Source organism: Rhinatrema bivittatum, chromosome 7 (assembly GCF_901001135.1).
Source record: "Rhinatrema bivittatum chromosome 7, aRhiBiv1.1, whole genome shotgun sequence".
NCBI lineage: Eukaryota > Metazoa > Chordata > Amphibia > Gymnophiona > Rhinatrematidae > Rhinatrema > Rhinatrema bivittatum.
In genome coordinates this window covers 5106924-5125089 of record NC_042621.1, presented here as the reverse complement: position 1 = coordinate 5125089, position 18166 = coordinate 5106924, and the positions used below count along the sequence as shown (strand labels likewise).

The window sequence follows — 18166 nt, the reverse complement described above, 5'->3', positions numbered from 1 at the left end:
TTGCTGTTTATATGAATCTGAACCAATCGGAGTGAATCTGGCTTTTGTGAAAAAGAAAAGAAAAATAACCAGTCGGATTCCGGCTGAGCTGCAGCTAACTCTTGATTGTTTTTCTAAGGCAAGACTTCAAGGATCAAAACCTGGAATGGATTCAGGTCAGAGAAGGTTCACCCAGTCCTAGAAGAATCAGCATTCAGAGTCTCGGAGACTAAGGTTTCCATAGAATTTCACAGAACTTCCTGAAGTTGACTTAGAAAGAGATTTATTTTTTCAGGGCAGGACTACACTGGGCTTTGTTCCCCTTTCATTTATACATTTAAAATATTTATTACACGCTTATATTACCAAACTCTAAGTCAGATACAAACCCCAAAAGAGGAGACATAAAAGCATAAAAAATAAAATTAAAAACAAAAAAACAATCATTACAGCAAAACTTCTCAACATTACTACCCCAATAACTAACATAGTAGAAATAATATTACAGCAAGCAATCAAATAAGAATACAATAAAATAAGAAAATTCCACACCAAACAACCTGGACAGTGCTTCCCAATTACCAACATGCCAATGCTACGTTATTTGCAAATTCTGATTTCACTGTAAGCTGTTCTGTTGCTTCTGTTCATTTTAATTTCTTGTAATCTACCTCAAGATCAACCTTGGAAAAAAGCAGAATATCCCAATGTTCATAAATAAATATTGCACTACACATCAGTTAAAATGTAGCTTGACAGCTACGCCAACTGCCTGAAGGAGGACACCCAGAAGAATGCATCACAGTCCCACATCAGACATCCCACACAACCCGCCCACATCAATTCTCTGCCCAAGTAAAAACATGAGCACCCCCCTCGGCAGAAAAAATGACCAACTAAAATGCTTGCATGAAAAACCATGAGTTTGGTCATTTGCAAAACACCAACACATTCTGAGTAGACTGCAATTCACTCTAAAGTTGTTTGCAAAATAAAAGGACCCATCCAAGAATATGCTCTATAACGTGTAACAGCCCGTCTATAGTCTTTAAAAAAAGTAACTGTTGGACAACTCTCCTCCTTGGAATATAAGGCAGGTCCAGGGAGATAAAAGAAGAACAATTTATCTCAAAGATGACGCTGACCTGTGTCACACCAGGAGCCAGGGTAGTTCTTGTGCAATGAGTATTTACTGATGGGCCGATTCAGTAAGGTGTGCTCGGCCGAGCGCACCTTTAGCCCCGGTTTGGTTGCGCGTTTTCGACGCGCTATTAGTCATTCCCGCGCAATACAGGAAATTAACGCCTGCCCAAAGGCAGAAGTTAATTTCGGCCGGCACAGGGAAGGTGCACAGAAAAGCAGAAAAAACTGCTTTTCTGTGCACCTTCCAACTTAGTATCATAGCCATATTAAGTCGGAGGCCCCAAAAATAAAAAAAAATTGAAAATTAAAAAAAAAAAATTTGAAAATCTGCCCACAGCCCGCGGGTTGGAAGACGGACGCTCAATTTAGCCGGCGTCCGTTTTCTGAACCCGTGGCTGTCAGCGGGTTCGAGAACTGATGCCGGTAACAGCCGCCGCTTCTGTCAAAAAGGAGGCACTAGGGACGCGCTAGTGTCCCTAGCACCTCCTTTTACCGCGGGCCCTCATTTAAATACTCAATTGTGCGCCCAGGAGAGTGGCCTGGGTGCGCATCGGGAGAGCGAGCGCTCACCTTGGAGCGCCGGCTCTCCCGCGGTTTTTACTGTATCGGCCCATATTTATATCTGTATCTGGGGAATCCTAGCCAAAAGCCTCACTAGCTTCTAACAGTGCACTGGGCCTGCCAGGTACTGTTCCCAAAGGCGCAAAATGTGAGAAGCTCCTTACCGTGTTTTTGAATTACTTAGCCGTAGGGAATGACCTGGTGTTCAGGAAGGTCAGCCTAGGAGGGATGGATGAAGCAGTTAAGGTTTTCATTAATAGGGTTGACCGCAAGGAGAACATGGAAAAGTATGCGCGCACCTTTACGTGCATATTTAAATAGATGTTTGTGGGGAAGCAGAGTTGGGGGCGGGATCAGGATTTACACATACACACTCTTGATTTCAGAGAGTGAGTGTAGGGGGAGGGGGGTTCTGTGCATACCCATGAATTTTGAAAGCTGGTTTTATGCACTTAAATCTGCTTTGGAAACTCTGGCAAGAGTCTGCCGGTAAAAAGTACCCACAGGCTTTATCTTCCTAATATGTGAGCCAGCGTTTAACCCCCTCGGTGTTGAGTGTGTCTAATTTACAGAGTAAATTAATGCAAATACATAGAGTTCTGAATATTTAGGCTGTAAATAGTTGGCAATTTTTGTCTGGAACCCACTTAAGTCATGAGGACAATTAGCTTCCTAAACAGATTGCAGGAAGGTCTTGGCACATAATTGCAGTTTCCCCTCCCTCTGCTTACCAGGATAAATCTGGGAGAGATTCCGGGCATCCACGTTTTATTTTTGCATCTTTCTGTTATGTGTCACCTCTTCTTTGCCCCCCTCTGAGCTCAGGAGCTGGTCATTTCCGTCAGCCACTTATGAAAAATCGGAGCTCCCAAACCAAGCCGGGGCTTAGCCCCTGACATCAAGCACTTGCTTTTGTCCTGTCAAAAATCCTCTAGGGACATCTGTTTTCCTTTTGGTGAAAATAAAAATATATAGCAAATCCTAATTAAAAAAAAAAAAGAAAAAAAAATATATAAAATTACATTCACAAGTCTTGGTTCTAAGTTTTCAGATGAATTTCCCAAGTCTAAGATTCTCCATCCATAGCCTTCGATGACAACATGTAAATATATATTATTTAAGATAATTTTTTTAATTAAGGTTTTCAGAGTGTACAGCAATGCTCTCATTGTCACTGAGCAAAAGACCAACACACAAGGCAATACACAAGGCACGAACTTGAGCAGCTATATAATGTAGATCGTAGCCCGAAAATTAGGATCAAAAGAGACAGAGGGAAAGCAGCTTAAAGAAATATGGAAATGGAAAATAAGTTAAAAAAAATATAAAATACATCAAGATGGAGACTGTAGAAATTACAGAACGGCCAAATTTGGGCATTACTGTATTGGCTTGAATATAAAATGGAGCTGTTTTTTATTTTGGGAAATAATTGATTCCACATCCTGCCTCGTCTTATATATTCATAGCCTAGACCAGGGGTGGGCAAACTACAGCCCATGGGCCAAATCAGGCCCATCATTCACTTTAATCTGGCCCGCCAAACATTTTAAAATTATCGTTAGGTGCAGCCCGCAATGTTTGCTGAATCCCGTCATCAGCAAAGGCTCCTTCTGGTCCCTTTGTATGAAATGCTGAATCGCACGACGCCGGGTCCTGGCCTTTGCTGATGACGTCGGCGCCTGAAGGAGGGGAGGAGGTAACCACGTGGCCAAATATTTTTCTCTCCACGAGGGCCGGCAGGCAGGGGAGTGTCTGCACCGCGTGTTATCCAGAATAAAAATGTGATTGGCAAGTCAAATCACATCTTTATTCCGGTTGCCACACGGTGCAGACGCTCCCCTGCCTGCCTGCCTTTTCCCTGTGTAAGTGTTGCGATTGACTCTTACATTTGTTGTAAAAGCCAATCGCAACACTTATCGGGGAGGAGAGGAGAGACCCGATACATTGGCGCTGGCAGGGTTTCCACCCCCGCCAGTGAGGAGAAGCCCCATTGTCAGCGCACTGGTGGGGTTTCCACCCCCTTCCAGCGAGGAGAGGCCCCATTGTGATGAGCAATAGGGGAGTAAGAGAAGGAACAGAGAAGGAAGGAAAGGAAAGTGGTGAGAGGGAGGGTAAGTGAGTGAAATGGAAGGGACATGAAGGGAGGTGGTGAATATCAGGGAAAGGAAATGAGTGACTGGTTGGGTGGGAGAGGGGTTAGTGACTGAGTGGGAATGGGATGAAAATGAGAAACAGAAGAGGGTGAATAGGAGTGAGGGGGTGAGTGACTGAGAAGGAAGGAACAGAGAAGGAAGGAAAGGAAAGTGGTGAGGGGGGTGGGTAAGTGAGTGAAATGGAAGGGACATGAAGGAGAGGGTGAGTGACTGAGAAGGGAGGTGGTGAATATCAGGGAAGGGAAATGAGTGACTGGTTGGGTGGGAGAGGGGTTAGTGACTGGGTGGGAATGGGATGAAAATGAGAAACAGAAGAGGGTGAATAGGAGTGAGGGGGTGAGTGACTGAGAGGGAAGGGGATTGAGTAGGTGGTGAGCGACAGAGGAGAATGAATGGGAGTAAGAGTGAGTGACTGAGATGGGAGGGGAGGGAGATGAAGGGAGTGAATGGAAGGGAGTGACTGAGGGGTGAGTGGGAGTGAGAGGTCAGTGACTGAGAGGGAAGAGTAATGAAGCAAGGGAAAAGGGTGAGTGGAAGTGAGGGGGTGAGTGGGAGGGTGAGTGACAGAGGGGAATGAATGGGACTAAGAGTGAGTTACTGAGAGGGAAGAGAAGGAATGGGGGAATTAAGGGAGTGATTGATGGGTGAGTGGGAATGAGAGGTGAGCAACTACTACTACTATTACTACTACTACTACTACTACTACTTATCATTTCTATATCACTATACGAAATACGCAGTGCTGTACAAACTCACAGAAAGACAGTCCCTGCTCATCTAATAAGCCAAACATACAGGACAAGAGACTTGGGGCAATGGTTAAAAAGAAACGAAAGATAGTTACCAAGACTAAAAGCAGACAATCAGGCATAAGATTTAAAAGCGGTTTCAAAAAGGAGCGTCTTTAGACAGGATTTAAACATGGCGAGAGAGGGAGCATGACGCACCAGTTCAGGAAGATTATTCCAAGCACACGGTGCAGCCAGGTGGAAAGCACGGAGTCAGGAATTGGCAGTAGAGGGGAAGGGCATGGATAGGAGTGACTTATCAGACCAGTGGAGTGCACGAGGAGGGGTGTAGAGAGAGATAAGAGAGGAGAGGTGGTGAGGTGCTTTAGAGTGAAGGCATTTGTAGGTGTGAGAGAGGAGCTGGGCAGGGAGCCAATGCAGTGACTTCAGAAGAGGAGCTATGTGAGCAGAGCGACTGGCGAAAGATGACAGAGGGAAGTATAATGAAGCAAGGGAAAAGGGTGAGCGGAAGTGAGGGGGTGAGTGACAGAGGGAAGGGAAGAGGATGAGGTGATAGAAGGGTTTATGAGTGTGTGTGTGTGTGTGTGTGTGAATGAACGTGTGTGTACATGAGAGAGAAAGAAGGAGGTTTGTGTGTACCCTCCCCTCCTTCCCTCTACTAATCCAAGTCTGCAATCTCAGCGTGACTGGAAATGAAAAGTTTCCAGGTACGGGGGCTGGAGGGAAATTTTAAAATCTTTATTAGTTTTAATTATTGGGTGTTTGATATGCCTGCTGTTTTGAAATACTTGATTGACTTTGGGGAAATGTTTAAAGTTTAAAGGTTTTTTTTAATATCTTCTTAATTATTAGGTTTTCTGTTTGTCATCTGTTTTGAAATGTGGTTTTTATTAGCATGATTGATTTATATTTTTTGGATTTTGTTTTATGAGGAATGTTGATATTTCTGTTTTTGATTTATTGCACCGCATATGACACCGGCTTTTAGGGCTTCCGGTCCACTTTTTTTTGTCTTCATCTTACTATTTATATCTATAGGTGACTGAGGTGAGGTGAGCTGGGAAAACAATCTCGTACCTGTTGGGTTGAAGGTTTTTCTGATTTTTGGTAGAGGCTGGGATCCATGATTGAAGGGGGCTCCTTGGGGGTGGCTCTTAAGCCTGCTGGATACTGAAAGGCCGGCAGCAAGAGGTGGGGATTTGATCGCTGTGTGGAGGACCCGCCCTCCGGCGCTCGTTACTGACGATAACTTGTAATGTGGCCCCCCCCCCCCCCCACACACACACACACAAAAAAGTTTGCTCACCCCTGGCCTAGGAGGAGGCCAGTGGCATCTGCTCAGCCGGGCAGGGGTGGAGGAAGCTATGACCCACCCGGGCCCAGCAAGGGAAGAGAGGGAGCCACATCCTGCCTGGGCATGGCCATAGTAGAGGGTAATTTCCTGCCTGGGCCCAGCATTGGCTTCAGGCCATGGGTTTTCTACCGTAGAGGCCCAGCTATAAGGGGGAAGGCCCAGCTTACACTCAAGCTGTCTTAGATTTGGGCCAATATGGTAATAATATAGATAAGGTCATATTATTGGAGGTAAACAACAAGGGAATTTAACAGGGTTAAACCCATGAGAATCTCTGTGCTGTACTGTCTTTGCTAAAGAGATTTGATTCTCACAACTGTTTAACGGTAAATCATATAAAATGTGCCTTCTTTACCAATAGCTTAGGATTCCTGCTACTTTTTTTTTTTTACTTTTTATTTATGCAATTTCAATTCAATAATCCAGAATAAACTTGAACCAAAGAAAAATAAGAATGTGATTGTACAAGCCAAATTGAAACAAAGCAAGCAGAACAAAACATTTAGATCCACATTCTGTGCCGAGTCCACAATAAGTGGGATCCGATTACACAATTCCAAGAAATGTGAATATTGAGGGAATTAAAAGAAGCTAACTTTACACTGCCTGTCTAGGGAATCTCAAAGATTCAGCTGGATGAAAAACCCTATCAAACAGAAACTGTGATAACTGAGAGGGCAAAAAGGATGCAGCTTTATATTTAATATAGCATTTACGGGGCAAATTTAATAGAAAGAAAGCCTCGATTTGTAACGCTCGTGGTCTGAGTAATAGAAACTGTTTTGACACATCAGGAAAAGCCCTGAGCTGAAGGTGTAAAAAAGGGCTCTGTCCGATGCCTGAGAAACGGCCGAAGTACCCAGTCCCCGTCCGGTTCCAGCTTGCAGGTACAGCCTGGTCACTGTCAGACCTCTCCAGAATATCGGAAATATCCAACGGAGACGACTCTAGTGCTATCATAACTTGAGAATCTAATTGAACCCCATTAGACTACATTTTTAAACCCGGTGAAAATCAGCTGATAAAAGGCCCGATCACCTGCTAGATTTATTCAACCAAATTCAAAAGTGCACAGACCTTGGGAACACTTTCAGTGTCAAGACTTCGGATCCTCTTAACGTTCTATTCACTGTCAGACTTTCCTAAAGGTCAAAATGAATGCTTTTCCGTGGGCTTTATTCGCATACAAAAAGAAAGTGTAATGCAGACATTCCACTATTTATGTCAGGACAACGGTTCAAATAAGCTGTGAGGCTAGGTCTCCCTGGTTGCTGAGATCAACGTGACACTGTTCCTCTTGCCGTGCCCTTAATCTAACCTTAATCCAAGCTATTTCCTGGCACAGGCATTGCTCCTGTGAAATCTGTAGCTGAAGCACACTCTGTCCAGAGTGTCAGGGAACTGGTGCACTTGTGCTCATTCTTTCTTGAGAAGCAGGGCGTCCTTATGGCTCCAGGTGCAGGGGGGAAAGCTGAGCCAGCTCTGGTGCTTTCACCTCCCTTGTGTGCACGGAGACCTCCATTTGATTTTTCCTAAGAGAATCAGAAAGGACATCTCCTTGCATGCAGTGCAGTAAAGCCAGGACTGGCTCGGTCTGTCCTCTCCCCTTCCAGATGTGCTCCCCCCCCCCCCCCCATTGATAGGTTTCAGTATGTGCATGTGTCTCTGTGCACCTGACTAATGGGGCCATGAACTATTCTGTCTATATGGTAGGGGAAAAGTGTATTAAGAAAATAATGCAGTTACAATTAATACACTGAGCAGATATCCTTCAGGGCATGCATGGTCATATCTGTAAAATGAATATTTTGGAGTGTAGAAGTGCTGTTATCAAAGACATGCACAGATCTTTGTTTCAAAGTGATAATATATGCTAGATGAGCATCGCCAGACACCGTGATGTTCCCAGTACCCCGTAATAAATAAGCAAAGGCCGGTACCTTGAGGTCTAACTCTGCCACTGCCAATGTTATAAAATCTGCACAGATGCTTTGTAATATGTCTTACTTGCTCATGTGGTGGGCTGCATGCCATGAGCTAGCCTGTAAAGTTTAGAAGTATCATTTTCCGCAGGCAGTCTTGCTCGCCTGGCATTTACCAGCAGAAAGAAAATCCCCCTGTTTATGCACTGTGGAGCCTGAAGACCTTCATCCCTCTTACGATGAGAAGCTGCTGGCTGGTGTTGACAGAAATGCCTGCGTCCGGGGAGTGTGATCGGAGGAGGTGGGGACTGAGGGTTGGCTTGGAAGCTGATACATGTCATCAGTGAATGTGGTGAATGTGCCAGAGCTCATTGTAGAGACCTAGATGCGTGGGAGCGTCTCTCTGCTGGCTGGGTCAGGCGTTAAATGTCAGATCATCCCCCTCCTTCCCTCTGTATTATAAAAGAAATCGATAATGGATCCCCTGGAGCTTTTGGCTCCAAGCCCCAGCTGGAACGAGTGCAATAGAGCTGCTGCCAAATCTGTCAGGAATGGCAACTCTTGGTTGATCACCAAAGGCAGAAAAAAGAATGAAATACTGCTTAACATTCGCAACCTGATGTTGTATTTGTGGACCCCTTGAACCGAGGCAGAACTGGCTCTACCTGCAGGAAGGAACCCTGCAGATTCCCAGCATTGGTACGCGGTCCCAGGCGAAGCAGACCGGTCAGGAGTTTCACCTTTACCAACCCATGTTCCCCTCGGGTTGAGCCTTTGGGTGCCGGGAGCAATGGGACTTAGGTGGGATCTCTTCTGATGGCAGGGGCAAAGGTCCATGGTAAGCTGGGTCATAGGCAGGTGGCAGTCAGACGTATCTGGGGGTCAGAAGCGGGCAGCGGTCAGTCATATCTGAGGCCCAGGCAATGGTCAGAGGCAGGCAGCGGCCGGTCATATCCGGGATCCAGGCCGAGGTGAAGCCAAGTATCTGTCCGAGGGAGGAGAAGAGGGACAGAAAGGTAGGACGGGAAGAGGGAGGCAACGTGGATGGAACAGACAGAGACGAAGACAGGAGACAAACCAGAGACAGCAGGACGAGGACTGAAGACAAGACTGGACGAAAACAGGAATGCTGGGCAGCACCCTGCACTATTTAGCAAGGAGCTGGGCGTGTTGCTGAGGCGAGTCACTTCCAGGGAGCTGCCTTTATACAGGGCTGGCCTGGTGAGGTCATCTCTAGTGGCCGCAGGGACTTTCCCTTCGCGCTCCCTTTAAATTCCAGGAGAATGGTGGGTGCGCGCGCCAAGGGGGTGGCGTAGCGTGCAGTGTCGGCGGTGTCCTTGCCAGCCCGGCCGGGGAAGGCAAGAGTATCAGTTCACGGGGGTAGCCCGTGGACCACTGAACACAACACCTGAAAGCTTGCATCTTAAAATGCTGATGAGCTTTGATTGTTTTTCTATTAATTGATTTAATTCCTAGCATAAACCAATTCAGTCTGTGCAACTTCTGGGCGATACTATTCCTGTCTTACCTACTGTCTGTGATTTTGGTGCCCTTCCCGACCCCATTCTTTCCATTTTTACCTCACTGTTAGGAACTCCTTCTTCAAGTTAAGGATGTAACGACCCTTGATGCCTATATTACTGCCAAATAATTTCCGTACTGTTCTTCAAGCTCTACTTCTTCCCTGCTTTGATTATTGTAATTCCCTTCACGCCGGTCTCTCCCACAAATTTCCAGCCGTGCTCTGCAGACCTTTCAGACCACATCTTTTTGCATGAAGTCCAAAACTGCCGTATCCATTCCCAGCCTTTTTGTAGGGCATGAAGTCCCCGTGGATCCGCTCTATGCTAAGAATTCACACTCCTGCTCGAACGCTTAAGGTCCTCCAGTCAGTTCCTGTGGATGTTCCCCCTCCGAGGGCAGCCAGGCTAACGTCCACACGTGAACCCTCCTTTTCAGACTTTGGGCTGATTCTTTGGCGTTCACTCGCCCTTTCTCTGCGCCTCCCACAGGACACAAAGATATTTAAACGAGCATTAAAGACTCACTCACTCAAGGAAGCCTTCCCATGGTCCTTCTCGCAGAGGTCTGTAATATTATCTTAGTATGTTTATTGGTATTATTTTTCTTATGAATGTTTTTACTGTACCCTGCCCCGAACATTGGAGGGGACGGGTAACAAATACTTTTAGATATACAAATGCTCACACTGGCGATAACTTTACAATTATCTTTTATGTATGCATTATTATACAGATCCAGTGAATGGAAAGTGAAGAGGGCGAATGGCGGATTATCTAGAGGGAGGGGAGTGGGGGGGAAGGCATAGGATGGCTTGAGACCAGGTGAAGTGGAGAATGAGGGGCTCAGTAGAGAACAACTTTGAGCCATTGATCAGCAAATGGAACTATTTCTCGCTAGGCACTGGGGACATTTAAGTTATAAGTTTCCAAGTAAGCAGCACAATGGGAATTTGGTGACCATCAATAGCAAGTAGCACATTTAAGACTAATCAGAGAAAGTTCTTTTTCACTCAACGCACAATAAAGCTCTGGAATTTGTTGCCAGAGGATGTGGTTAGTGCAGTTAGTGTAGCTGGGTTCAAAAAAGGTTTGGATAAGTTCTTGGAGGAGAAGTCCATTAACTGCTATTAATCAAATTTACTTAGGGAATAGGCACTGCTATTAATTGCATCAGTAGCATGGGATCTTCTTAGTGTTTGGGTAATTGCCAGGTTCTTGAGACCTGGTTTGGCCTCTGTTGGAAACAGGATGCTGGTCTTGATGGACCCTTGGTCTGACCCAGCATGGCAATTTCCTTTGTTCTTATGTTCTTATTATGACAGTAACATAGTACATGATGGCACATAAAGACCAAAATTGTCCATCCAGCCTGCCTAGCAAATTTTCTTTTAAAGAGTAGTAACAATTGCTGCTCCATGCAGTTACCCCCAAGCCTTCTGTTAAGGGCAGTAGCAGTTGCCGCTCCGTGCAGGTTATCCCAAGCAGAAATGTACTTTTCTGAGTGTGATGTCGGTATATAAAAGTTAAAAATAAATAATAAATAAATAATAAATAATAGTAAAGTTACCCCATTTGTTCAGTTCCATTCTTTGAATTTCATTACCGTTCTTGTCTTCACCATCTCTTCCAGGAGGGCATTCCATGAATCCACCATCCTTTCGGTGAAGAAATATCTCCTGACATTGTTCTTGAATCTTCTCCCTTGGTGTTTCATATCGTGACCTCCTTATTTTGTAGCTTCCTTTCCATTGGAAAAGATTTGATTTTTACACATCGTTAATTCTTTTCAATTATTTGAAGGTCTGTATCAGATCTCCCCTGCCTCTCCCGTCCTCCAGGGTGTACATATTAAGGAGTCTCATCTCATATGGCTTTCAGTACAGACCCCACACCAGTTTGGTCGCCTTTCTCTGGACCCCCTCCATCCTGTCCTTATGCTTTTGAGATACGGGCTTCAGAACTGATCACAGTACTCTGAGGCCTCAACAAGGACCTGTGCAGGCCTCATCTGAAATACTGTCTTCAGTTCTCATGTCAATAAGGAGGGAGCGAGAATGGAAGGGTATCTTAAAAGAAGCATGATGCATTTTATTCTTCTTCATTTTTTCCCATCACGTATTCAGCGACCTAATGTGACTAATCACAACTTTACTAGATATGGGCATAGAAAAATATTTGTTTCGTTTGTTTCATCTGATATTTAATTTCTGTTTGTTTAATTGAAACAAAATAAACATTTATTTTTTTTTAAAGGAAGAGTTCAGGTTCTTCCCCTTGTCCTGTACAACCCCCTTTCCCCCCCTCCTTGTCACTGCAATAACATTTTAACACTTCCTGGGCCTTTCCCTTCCTGTACCCATCCTACCCCATCTGTGGAGGTCACGTAAATTGAAATGGAACAGGAGTGATCCCTCCTGCCCTGCCAGATTCAGTTGTAAAAATAGCGTCGACTGGCACGGAGGTCGGCACTATTTTGCTACATGGCCATACCTGGGTTTGACGTTGATTAGCAGATGGCGGGTAGGAATAGAATAATATGTATCAGCTTTCTCTCTTCCACCACCACAGATTCTTCCAACCACCGCCATCGCCTGTTCCCCCTCCAGAGATTATCCCAGCGTACTTCCCCTTCCTCTCTCCTTGACCCCAGCACTCTCTTTGCTCCCTCTCCTTATAAGCCTCAGCTCCATGGCTTGTGCATCCTCACCCTACCTTCCTCTGAGTGAGTCCCAGGTCCTGGAAGCACAGCTGCAGACTTGAGTTCTGTGTGGGGTGCAGCCCCTCTCCAGTTTCTCCCCCACATGCTGCTTGCAGTGTCTGCCCCAGGCTCGCCCCACTTCTCCTGTTCCCTGCAGGCTTACTGAGGGAAGGGGAGTGGCTGAGCTGTGTACAGAGAGGCCCTGAGATTTCTAGTGTTTCCCTGAGACTCTGCAATTGATGCAAATTCCCTGAGTCTCAGGGTGAAATCCCGAGAGTTCCCAGTTACGTACATGGCTGATACAGAGTGTTTTGGTGCATTCATTTCATTTCAAAATGAATGAGCTCCCCTAATATTCAGTAGTCAGGGGGGGGGGGGAATGACTTAAGAGGCAAATAACGCTGAAACCCAGTCTGGAACTCACCTAAGCCCTCTTGACACATCTGTGCTTCACTTAGGTTTATGGTAGTGGTCAGCTTAGCTTCGCACAACATTTACAGTTCTGAACAGAGCATGTACAAATGCTGCTAAGAGCCAAACAGCAAAAATGGCAAAAATCTAGTTGCCAAGGTGTTTGCATTTCATGAGGCATGAAGCCATTTTGTCTACGGAACGTCATTAAGAGAAGGAAAAATGTGTACATCACACATTAGATCTGTTAAACCAGCAATGAGCTAAGAAGTTAGCTTCCAAGCTCTGGTCCCAGCAGGGCTCCCAGCACTAATTCCACTGAATCTTAATCATTTGCTTGTTAGCAAATTAACACATTGTTGCTAGGGATAACAGAGCAGATGTCGAATAAACACGCTGTACAGTGCAGCTCTTCTGGTTGTGTGTGCGCGCAGGAACTGGGATGTCGTTTCTCTTTCTGAGTGTGAAGTGATATAATGGACGGTTAAGCTGCAGATTTTCACATTTTATTCTGTCTTTATTTCGTTGTTGCAGTAAGAAGAATCCAGCCGGAGGAAAGGCCTTTCGCATCTTTGCAGTGAAGCAGTGAGCGTCAAGAGAACGGCAACAAGCAAGAGCGTTCGGGAATTTACACGCCGAGTCCATGGCACCGCCGTACTGATTGCTAAAGAAAAGATTATTTGAGAACATTCGCCTTCGGCGATCCATCTTCACCCTCTTTCCCCCCTTCCCTATATCCAGGGCCCCTCTCTGCCTCCTCCTCCTCCTCTTCCTCTGCCTACTTGTTGGCATTCGTTTCAGGGAAAAAGGGTCTGGTTCAGTTTCTCCACATCTCATGCAAATCAGTTCAGTGTTTTTCGTTCCTGGGCATTCAGCACTAAACTGTGTTAACGTCTAATCGTGCCAGAGATGTATGGAATGGAACGGCGGGAGAGTGGAGAAATGCCACACCAAGGCCTCCCTATCTGATAGAGAACCAGCTGGGCCAGAGGGATTTTAGTGTGCCTGGGAGTGGTGGGGTGGGTGGAGGGAAGATAATTAGTCACAAAACAGTCATGGGTAATAAGCACCAGAGGTGATTTATAAAATGGTTTTACCTTGGCAGGAATTCCTTCATAAATGAATAGCTGCTCCCTTTATTTTTAAGCTGTGGTGTATTTGCAGAATTTTGAGAATGGAAGCTTCCTTGAATGGAACTTGCGGGTGATTGTTCTGCGTTTTCAAGTCCCAATAGGTTACAAAACATCACTTCTTGGTTACACAGGGCAGCGTTTTAGAAGGAACTATAGTAAAAAGAGAGTATCCATGAAAATAAAACTTAGTTTGGTGACCCTGCAATAACCCTGCTGAGGAGCAGCCATGTTTGCTCAGCGTGTCCCAAATGACATCACTCTCGCTGGATCTGATTGGTCCATACTGAGCATGTGATATTCTTGGCGCCACCCTAGCCCTTCCTGAGAGGCAGAGGAACGTGTGAAAAATTCCAAACTTCACATGCAGCATTCTGCATGAAAGAAAAACCTAAGATGGTCACTGAAGCATTTCCAGTTTTCAAAACTCTTCTTGGATGTGGCTAAAAGCTGGAATGAGAGCTGAAAAGTTTTGCGCATTGCGTTTGCAACAGTCTTCATTAAACTTAACCGTCATGATATTTTAAAGTGCAGTCCTTTCCAAAGCCAGGTAAATAAACTTTTTGTTTACTGTTAGAAATAGGCTAACGCTACAGTCAGTGGACAACATAGGGCAAGATGGGTTGAGCTGTTATTCAACTGTGTCTAGAAAATATGGGGCCCTTCTTAAAAACTTCTGCTAGACACAAGAAGTTGTAAAAAAATATATATATATCTGCAAATAAATTTCTGGATTCCTTATTTGCTATCTTGGACCACTGCAGGTAACCCAGAAGGTCAGGTTCTATATAAGTGATTGAGAAGGATCCAGAATCCCATCATGGGACATCTCTATATTATATACATTCATTTTACTTTTTATGCATTTTTTTTGTTTGTTTTTATAGTTGTTTTTACAGTTAAGTGCAGGTTTAATCTATACAGCAGTGCTGGTTTATCTAAGCAATGATCAAAAAGTTGATTTTTTTGTTGTTGTTTTAAATGGGTTGCATTTTTTGTCAAGTGTGGTCCCTTTATCTCCCTTCCGCCTTGTTGCATAGCTGTTGGGGAATCCGTGTATGCAGAATCTACTGGAGTATGGTGATTATTAAGCAGGGCTGCCACCTGACCCAGGCCAACTCTTGACCGCCCGGTCCCACTCTGGTTTTGCCCTATTGCATGCATGGACCTAGATTCTCTAGGAAAGGCAGGAGTCCATCCTTAAACGTAATGAGGCAATACCGGAATTGAATCAACTTGTCAGGGTTGACCTGGATGCACAGAAATAAAAGGTTAACAAAAAAAAAACCCAAAAGAAATTGGATTAACTTAATACATGTCTTGACTAGCTTATGAGAGCTGATGCTCGGGTGGCAGCACTAATTGCAGTAAGCTTTCCATTCGTTTTACTTGTGCGAAATGTATTCCGAAGCTGTGCGTGTTTCCTTGATATGCATACTCCAGAAACGTGCAGGCATCCATTCTGTGTGAAGGTGGTTCAGGCACTCCTGTCTAGGGTTGCCACCTCACTCCACATCACAAGGAACAGGTTCATCCTGCCCTGGTTTGACCCGATTCCATGCATGGACCTGTAGTGATGATTTTCTTATGGGAAATTAATCAGATAACAGGAACTACAAGTCCGTCCGTGCATGCCCTGGGGCTGAGGCCTTTTCCTTATGACCTGGAGCCAGGTGGCAAGTGCGGCCCTACTTCCTGTCTCCTTGCTGCATACATGTGAAGTAAAAAGAAAGTACCCCCTTGAAAGGGTTACAGACAGCTTTTATTAATTTCATTTTGCCATGAAAGCGTAAATCCAATTAAACCTTGTTGCTTTGCCACAGCTTGAACTGGAATTTGTGTGTATGTATATTTATATATCTATATGTGTGTGTGTATATATAGATATATGCATATATATTAGCCATTTGTGTGTGCATGTATAAGTATATTTACATTCTGATTATTCATTATTATTGTTATTCAAGTCAGATGCCCAAGGGGTTTTTTTTTGGTTTTTTTTGGGGGGTTTACGATATGTTTTTGATACAAGAGATTTCTCTTTTTGAGTTGTTCACCTCCCCGCACACCTATCAAATCCTGTCTAGAGAAAGCAGCATGAAACCAGACAATCCTGAATTACCCTGGTTTAGCAGCAATATACAGCCTTTGGGATAAATGTGAATGGTAGCCAGTTTTGAACTTTTGGTGGCCATGCCAGCGTGGAAGCACTTCCTTACTAGGCAGGCTGTGCATGAAGATTATTTCCACTTGTGAAAGTTATTCACTAGTTATTTAATTAGTTTCTGCCAGAATGCCCTTTGCCTCCCTTTCTGTTCCTCTCCGAGGGAATAGAATGGGGCACTCTAAAATTAAACGTTTGCCTTAACTCAACAAAAGCAAATGCAATACTCTTCCGTAACTTGGCACTTTCAGTGTTTCCATTATTAATGTGATCTTGTACCATTAAAAGAAGAACATTTCATAACGTCACGTTCGATTCCCCCCCCCCCCCCCCCAAAAACAAAACAAAACCCGTGTGCTACGGGATCTGTTCCTGCTTTCAGAGCTAATACGGTGAATTACTCTGTCGCATATCTGTATTTATTTAATGTGGTGTGAGGATATGAAATGTTTGCTCTGTGTTGATACGAAAAGCAATTAAACTGCCCTGCAGCATACTTAGTTAATCTCGTTCCTTGTTTTTGGTTTGGCCCTGATGCACGATAGGATATCCAGTCCCATAAAATCATACTCAGTATTGAACCAAATAGTTTGCTAGCCTTGTTCATCAGTTTCAAGCCGGAATGGTGGATGTTGATCTGTCACTTGTCCTTGCCAAACATCCCCTCTAATGCTGGAATGCAGTACTATAATGTCAAAGTAAGCAATAGGGCAGCATGAAATGATATTTCTAGACATGATTATAATATACTTATACATGCATGGCGAAGCATTTGGTCAAAAGAACCAAGCCAGTGAGTTCTAAGTCTTTAAACAAATGTTTGTACTGTATTTTGAGCTGTTTCAGCTAGCACTTGTTGAAGACTTTCAAACATTACACAAAAAAAAAAAAGTTTTGTCCATGGTTAGTGCATCTATGGACGTCGAAAGCACGAGGGAGGTGGAGTATGGAACATCGGTGGCATGGGGTGCATTGTGACTGAGTGCTTTATGGGGTTCTAGTGGGGGGAGTCATAGATAACATTTAAATTTGGAAGGCAAGTCAAGCTGGGATCAGGTCATTTCGAGTGCTCCTGCCATGTTCTTGCAGACTGCTCACGCCCCTCTTCTGAAGCACACACTGACATGCATAGCAATCGTCTGTTGGCTACCTCAGTCTGCAGTTCATGTTTGCTTAGGTTTTTTTTTTCTATGAAAAATGATCTATTTTACTACTTCCTATGTACAAATGGTTATTGTAAATGTTCTTTTTTTTTTTTTCTTTGCATGATCTTATAAAAGGCCTCTGTAAGTCAAGTTTTCTTTTTGCAAGATACAGGCTTCCAAAATATCTTGTATTTTCTATTGTGTTTGAATAATATGTGAAATAAAATAACTTTATATTGACACATGGTTCTCTCATTGGCACTTAACGTATTCACAATCTTTTTGCCGGAGCTGTGAGCTTGTTCAGAAAAGAAATAGTATGAGATGAGTAGAAAAGCTGGCAGATAGGCCTTACAGTGGGTAATTTTATTAATTTATATTAGAATAGGGAGTGCCAGCAATCGGTAATGCATAGTAAGTCTCGTATTGTAAAAGCTACGCTGCTTCAGAAAATTGTCTGGTTACTAGTCACTTTTAGAAAAAAAACCAGGACAATATATATCAGCGGAAGCAGTGTGAATAAGGCCACTGGAATATGTGGAAGGGGAGTTTCCAAAATGCTTCCATTTTATTCTCCATTTTAAAGAACAGGGATTATAAGGATCAGGACCTGGCAACTGCTGAAAAGAGCACTTACTGCACGATAAAAGCAAGAAAGCTATTTCCCATTCTCTGCGAATAGTGACTGGGGAGGTTCTTTCGTTTTCTTTGAAGGGGACCTGCTCAAAATCCCTTCCCCTCTGGTGAGTCTTGATTGCTTCCTGATGCCTCACTTGACAAAAACTGCAAGAAGGAAAGAGAAATGTAATGGCGACCGCGGTGCAGTCCTCTCGCGTTCCCAAAGCACTGTGCCCTCGTAGGACATTACAGGCTGTGGAGCTTAGAGCTGGCAGCGGCACGGGTGGATGCCCGGTGACAGGCGGAGGGGAATGCACCGGTAGCACTAATTGTTTGTAGTGCCGCAATCTACGTGTAAAAGACTAAATCAAATGGCAGGAGCTCGGTGCTGAGAAACACTGGTCAATCTGTCAGGGCTGGCAGCCAAGCTCCGGGTAGTCGGGAATTACGCTCAGTGGCCCGTCACCTCGCCAACACACCATGCTTTTCTGCCACCTTGTCCACGGGAGCCCATTACCCACAATGCCCCGGGGTGCAGGCGGTGCGCCTCCTGAAGTGGAGTCCGTGTGACTTTAATAGATTCTGGAAGCAGCAGACTGGAGGACATTGCAGG

General features: G+C 44.6%; 1 protein-coding gene and 1 long non-coding RNA gene across 3 annotated transcripts in view; one reads left to right on the top strand and one right to left on the bottom strand.

The window, feature by feature from the left end:
• The window catches only part of CRISPLD2 (cysteine rich secretory protein LCCL domain containing 2), an 82611-nt gene extending 65900 nt beyond the window's left edge, over positions 1-16711 (top strand). The window contains exon 15 of the mRNA XM_029608087.1: positions 13031-16711. Within this exon, the coding sequence (XP_029463947.1) occupies positions 13031-13085 (55 nt within the window). The 3' untranslated portion in view covers positions 13086-16711. The remainder of the gene's footprint in view (positions 1-13030) is intronic.
• On the bottom strand, positions 262-8108 carry LOC115094967. Of its 2 annotated transcripts, none has more exons than XR_003857654.1 (4): positions 7950-8108; positions 2415-2664; positions 1848-1902; positions 262-662 (listed from the first exon to the last, which is right to left on the bottom strand). It is a non-coding gene; the product is annotated as an uncharacterized LOC115094967 (long non-coding RNA). The 2 variants fall into 2 exon arrangements; XR_003857655.1 differs by lacking the exon at positions 7950-8108 and adding an exon at positions 4684-4846.
• Positions 16712-18166: the final 1455 nt, after the last annotated feature.